The 6595-nt window shown below is 45.1% G+C and overlaps 1 protein-coding gene across 2 annotated transcripts in view; it reads left to right on the top strand.

The window, feature by feature from the left end:
• Positions 1–402: 402 nt before the first annotated feature.
• Positions 403–6595, top strand: part of ZNF385D (zinc finger protein 385D) — a 934321-nt gene continuing 928128 nt past the window's right edge. For both annotated transcript variants that reach the window (XM_029214260.1, XM_029214259.1), the window contains exon 1: positions 403–548. In XM_029214260.1, coding sequence (XP_029070093.1) covers positions 443–548 — 106 coding nt within the window. In that variant the 5' untranslated portion in view covers positions 403–442. The remainder of the gene's footprint in view (positions 549–6595) is intronic.

Here is a 6595-nt window from a genome sequence, read left to right as displayed (position 1 = left end):
GTAGTTGTCAGGCTCCTGCGCCCAGCTCTGGAGGATAAAGGACCTAGGCACGGAAGGAAAGCCCGGACGCATTTCTCCGCCTCGCGTTTCCCTTAACACCACGAGCCGCTCATTCCATGCAAGCTAGCCCCCGGCCTCCCGCTTTTTTGCTTCCTTCTTCGCGTCTGCGTCTCCCGCCCTCTCTCTCGGCCCCCGGCCGGCCCCTCCCTCGGCGCCGGCTCGCACCTCTCCTCATCCGGTGCACCTGAGGCGGGCGCGGGCCGCGTGCGGAGTGCCAGAGGCGCGCCGGCGTGAGAGAGAGGCGCGCTGACGGCCACCTTCAGCCCGCGCCCGGTTACCGCACGCCCGGCGTTCAGGGACCGTCCTCCTCCGCCGCCGCTGGAGCTACGGGAGGGCAGCCGTGCGCCCCGGGCACCGCCAGCCCCGGCGGCCGCTCCTTCCGATGCCAGGGCCGGGGCGCCGGGCGGCCGCCGGCAGGAAGATGAAGGGCTCGGCGGGAGGAAGGAGAGAAAAGCTCCTGGGCTCTCCGAAAGCTCAGCTCGGCCGCGGTAAGTTGAGCGCAAAGAGGTGGCTCGACTCGTGTGGTGGAGTTGGCGGGGGGTGCTGGCTACGGCGCTGGGGGGTGAGCCCCTGCGGGATGCGAGGCGCGCGGAACGGGCATTGGCACGGTCCGTCCCCGGGACCTCCAGACCCCCGGGCCTCCAGCCCCCGGACCTCCCGGGCCCACGCTCCTCCCTCCTCCCCCATCCGCGTGCCCTGTTCTATCCGTTCCCTGCCTCTTGCCTCCTCTCTTCCGCGCCCCGCTGAGAGGTTGCGGAGCGGGAGTGGAGAGCGCGGAGCTTGAGGGTCTCCGGGCACAAAGGCTGCCGAGGACCAAGGGGTCGGGGAGGCAGAGGAGGGGCGAAGGGGTCGGCCTGGCTCTGGCCATCGCCGTCGAGGGCTGGGCCACCGAGGCTGGACACCCCGCCGCGCGTCTCCTGTTGGTTGCGTGCGGGGCGCGCTCCCTCCTCGGGAAACCTGGCGAAGTTGTTGGGATAAGAAAACACAGCGGGCCGGCTTCCTGATTGCCTTTTCATTTTCTTCCTTTCCCCGTGAGAAGCAGTTGTGCTATGGGAAGATTCTCTCCAGAGGAGTTATTTTGACTTTTAGGGTGGGGTTGGAAGGCTGAGGATAAACCAGCGCCCCTGGATCGGATCGCCCTCCTGGGCAACTGGGACCGCGTTAGAAGTGAGAGCACAGGGTGGGTGTACCCTGCGACTTCTTGCGTTTTGGGAGAAGTTTTATTGTGTGTGCAGATTGGAGTCAGAGGAATTGAGTTGCGGCCAATATGGTGTCACCCCTTGTGGGATGTCCGATGCCTCATCTGTCCCCCTTACAATTCAGACTTGGCCGCATCACGTGCTTCTGGAGGCCGTGTTTATGTCTGCTTTAGCCTGAGCTGCGGCTAAAGTAAGGGGCAATGAGCTGTTCCTGGGTGTTTGAGTGTCTCCAAATTCTGGAGCCGTAAACCGACTTAGGAGACTCTCCTACATTCTGTAGGTATAACTAAGGACCCTCATCTGGCGCTTTTATATGACGTTCCTGCGGTGCTTTCTGAAATGTGATGGGGAGATTTCTTTTGAGGCAATTTGTTAGCGGGTCTGTTAAACGTGGCTTTCACGTGTCCACTTAATTCTGATTCACCATGTCCCCTGCAATCGACTGAAAGGTGTCTCTGCCTCTGGGTTTTCATGCCACCCTTGCCCTGTCCTGGCTAATTCAGTCGCTAGTCTCTGGTCTCTGAGCATGAAAAGCAAATATGGGTCATTTCAAATTATGGAGATTGATGCAGCACAGCGTGGCTGGGGTTTGATGCAGTTTCTTCACGTTTCCTTCCAGATGTTCCTCAGAAATGAAGTTTGGCCCTCTTGTCATGGAGCTAAAATATAGACTGGGGGGAAGGACAAACATCTTGAGTTAATGTGTTATCTTGGCTGCGTTGGGCCTTTGCTGCTGCTCGCGGGCTTTCTCTAGTTGCGGCCGGCGGGCTACTCACTGTGGTGCCTTCTCGTTGCATGCAGAGCACAGGCTCCAGGCACGCACGCTTCAGTAGTTGTGGCACTCAGGCTCAGTAGTTGTGGCTCACAGGCTCTAGAGCGCAGGCTCAGTAGTTGTGGCGCGTGGGCTTAGTTGCTCTGCGGCATGTGAGATCTTCCCAGACCAGGGCTCGAACCGCTGTCCCCTGCATTGGCAGGCGGATTCTTAACCACTGCGCCACCAGGGAGGTCCCTGTCTTAGATTTAAATAAATGAAGTTTGGAAGCTCTCTGGATTAGGAGAAAGTGACCTGAGACAAAAGGGCTTTTGGACTATTTTTGCTATATGACAAAGTGGCTGAAGGACCTCTGGGGTCACTTAATGATGATAATAATAATAGTAACAACAATAATAATAGTAATAGTGACATTTGTTTCCTGTTCACTGCACACCAAGTAGTGTATTAAAGGCTTTATTGGCCCTGCAAATACATAACAACCCCAAGAACAACCCCAGTACCTTTACCATCTCCACTTTGTGGATAAGGAAAGGGAGGCTTCAGAGATGTTAAATTTGGGAAAGTTCCAGAGTCAGTGTTTTGGGACCCCAGATTGCTGGACTCCAAAGTTGGTTCCATTAACAACTACGTGACCTCTTTGAGACTCATTTGAAAAGTGAAAGGACAACCTAAGTTCTAAATCCCATGAAAAGGTAGTAAGTTGATGACAGTATCACAGATTGATTCATACACAGCTATTTCAAATGTATTTTTAATGTAACAGAAATGTGGAACTCGTGACTTGAAATCAAGTGAAAATTGGGTGGCATTTATGTAATTCAGCCTGCCAGCTCTAGAGAGGACTAAATGCTGAGGTCTTGGTGTTTACCTTGTTGATGTACCTTGCTTGAGCCCGTTATTATAAATCCAGTAATAGAACTAAATATATTATAGCCCTGCTCTTAGAAGTGTGTAATTTATAACATCAGACCTACCTTTGAATGACTCTATAGGGTTATCCTGAGGGCTACCTGGACACTGTTCTATTTCAGCCAGCTTATAATTAATGTTTAGGTCCTAACAGGATGTTGAATTTCTGTTGAGATACTAGCAGCTTGTTTTAAACATTCCTCTTTGTTTTCAGCGGTATTTCCAAAACAATTACACCCCCTGCTGTGATTTGCTATTTACTAGGTGCAGCAAAAGTTCAATCATGAAACATGTTTGCAGTTCAACAAAACATAGTGTTTCATCTATAATGACAGCTCTGGCTAAAAGATTCACATCTAATCTAGGGCTTATTTTATTTGAAATTTAATTAAGACATTGAGTTTCTTATTGCAGTGCAAAGTGTATGCAGGTGGCTGAGTACACATCTTGCATTATTTTCTCGTAATCTCCAACGTTATAAATTCATTGCTTGTGAGTTCTTCATGTAAGTTATGTCAGTGCCTGTCGAAAGATTTTGAAGTTTTTAAAACTAAGAGCAAGAGCAACAAAGATGTATTTATCATGTTCCTTCACAAGCTGATATGCTTGTTCGGGGAATAGTGATAAATCACAGATCTGATTCGCCTGCACTTATGGGATTACCAAATAAAAGTGTATAAATCTATTGGGGTGCTATATTAATATGTTAGAAGTGGGAGCAGCTTTGGGAAATAGAGAACCTTTGAGGAAGATTTTACTGTTTCATTTTATTGTACTTGCATGGCATCTTATTGTTTTCAAATAAAACTGTATTTCTCTGTACCAGTAAACTAATGGTTATTGCCATGTTTTCTCTTTTGTTTTAGGGTTAAGTTGTATTTTCTAGTAGTAACTTAACATTTCATGAAATATACATTTTTTTCTTTTGATATAGTTGAAGTCTTAAAAAAAAACCCATATTTTGCCAACTGAAAACAATACATTTCTCAATATGTAAGGGTTTTAGCAGGAGTGTAAAAATAGAATAGTAATAGTAATAATTTGCCTAGAGGTTTTGTTTGTTTTTTGAAATAATGAGGCTAACATATTTAACCTTAGTAGTAAAATATTGAAACTAATTATAAACTTGAATTGCAAAATACTTTATGTTAGTGGGAGTCTTATAAATGAGTTAACCTTATAATTACATGAACATATGTCCTCCCATGTTTCGCGATTTTTGAAGTTCAGTATTTGCACAGTAAGACTAATAGTTTATTTGATAGTATTGGTGATTTGAACAATCACATCTCTGGAAAGTGATTTAAACTCCATCAGCATCTGTGTCACACTGATATCACAGTTTGAAGAAACTCATATTGGGGAAGGATTTGTAATTTTGAACGTTTCAAGAGCCGAGAACTCAAGGTAGATGACGTTTAGTTTTTTGACAAGGGCTCTAAAGTGAGAGTTTGAATAAAATGAAGCCTGTAGGTTGACAAGCAAGCAAGCACTTAAATAGCCTCTTAGGAGACCTAGATCAGCACAAATAGACTGCAGGCCGAAAATTCATGAGTATCATTAATCTTTTGACCCGTGGATAACACATTGGAGATCAACTTTAAAACTCCAGTACATTAAAAATGTATAAATTTATATCTTCTAGGGCCGACTAAAATTAGCAATCACTCCCCTTTCTGGAATAACCCAGCCTTAACTTAAAAAAAAAAAAAAAACTGCAATGAGAAAGAAGTGTAAGGATATTGAGGGGCAGAGATGAATCAAACCCCTTCACCAAGTCTTTATTCCATTTAAAATGTGACTTTAATCCCATCTAGATAATTCTAGACCCCTTTTAGCATTTTGTCTAGACTGAGTATGAGTTTTAAAGAGTATCTTACTCCTAACCTACTGATACACTTGGAGAGGACACTAGAACACAGTTCTAGAATGGGATAGGGACTTCTAGACCACTTAAGGGCTTGGGTTACTTTGCCTATAGTGTCATCCAAACAAGCAAGTGTGTAGCGCTTCTAAACAGGTCCTTTAAGTGAGAGGTTTGCAGTGAAGGAGGGTTCTTGTTTACCTTCTGTGTAGTTCTGTAGCCCATCTTTCAAGAAACAGTGCCAGTCTTGGACTATCTTGAGTTTAGATCTATGTGTCTCCAAGAGAGGAAAAAAATATTACTATGGTGCAGCGTCAGGGAAGTCCATGGGAGGATCTTCCTAAGGATTTCTCATAACATGGGGTCAGATGTTCTCGATTTAGTTTTTTTGTGATCTTGTCCTGTGTTCTGTTTTTATATCCAAGGAGTTATTCATTGCTGTCTTTATAATGTATTATTAGAAATTATTAGAGATTTCTTTTTCCTTTAACTATCTCTCATCTACCTTCATGAAATGAAAGGAAAGTGAATGAAGGTTTCTATACTATCTTTACTTTCACTTAAACAGATGAATGGGACTTCCCTGATGGTCCAGGGGTTAAGACTCTGAGCTCCCAATGCAGGGGGCCCGGGTTCGATACCTGGTTAGGGAACTGGATCCCGCAGGCCGCAACTAAGGGCCTGCAGCCAAATTAATAAATAAATAAAAGAAAATAAGTCTCCCTCTCGGGGAGTCAAGCCATGTTATAAAACAAAAACAAAAACAGAAGAATACACAGGAAACTCCAAAAGGCATCTTAAAAAAATCGAGATTTTTAAAACTGCATTTTGTTGAGAACAACTTCTGAGAGGTAGTGTCCGTGTACCAAATCTATCCAGATTACCTAGAATTTAAGAATAAATGTTTCAAGTGCTGGGTTGAGTTCTCAAGTGTTGACCTATTTTACATTCATAGTAAACCATGACATTAAAGTAGTAGAGGCAGAATAGTCAGTTAACACGGTGTAACACTGAAGAGCGTGAACTCAAGAACTAGAATTCCTGGGTTTCTCTCCTTGCTCTGTTTCTTAAAAGCTGTGAGAAGTTCGTGAACTTACTGTTCATCTCTTTGCCTTGGTGTCCTCGTCTATAAAATGGTGATAATAAACAATCTATCGCATAGGTTGATTGAAGACTTAATAAGATATATATGATACTTTGTATATTTGAAGCACATATAAAGTGTCTAGTGTACTAGTGTCTAGTACAAAGTGAATACGCCGTAGATGTTAACTATTTTTAATTATCATCATGTATTAGTGTCCTGTGGCTCCTGAACCAAATTACCACAAACGTGGTGGCTTAGGACAGCAGAAATGTATTCTCTCACAGCTCTGGAGGTCAAAAGCCAGGAATCTGTATCACAGGGCTGAGATCAAGGTGTTGGCAAGGCTGTGCTCTGTTAGGATGCTTGAGGAGAGAATCTGTACCTTGCCATCTGCAGCTCCCAGAGGCTATTGGCGTTCTTTGGTTGGTGGTCTTATCACTCCCCTCTCTGCCTCTGTCTTCCCTTTGCCTTCTTCTCTGTGAGTCTAAACTACCTCTGCTTTTCTCTAAGGACATCTGGGATTGCATTTAGAGCCTGATATTTTATTGCTGATAGATCAGGATAATCTCCCATTTTAAAATCCTTAATTTAATCACATCTACAAAGACCCTTTTCCCCAATAAGGAGACATTTACCGGTTCCAGGGATTAGGATCTGATGTAATTGGGGGGAGTGCACACTATTTTGCCTACCACAATCCT

This window comes from Monodon monoceros, unplaced genomic scaffold, assembly GCF_005190385.1.
Source record: "Monodon monoceros isolate NGI ecotype Baffin Bay Population unplaced genomic scaffold, NGI_Narwhal_1 Super_Scaffold_11, whole genome shotgun sequence".
Classification (NCBI taxonomy): domain Eukaryota; kingdom Metazoa; phylum Chordata; class Mammalia; order Artiodactyla; family Monodontidae; genus Monodon; species Monodon monoceros.
This window is presented reverse-complemented; position numbering and strand designations above follow the sequence as displayed.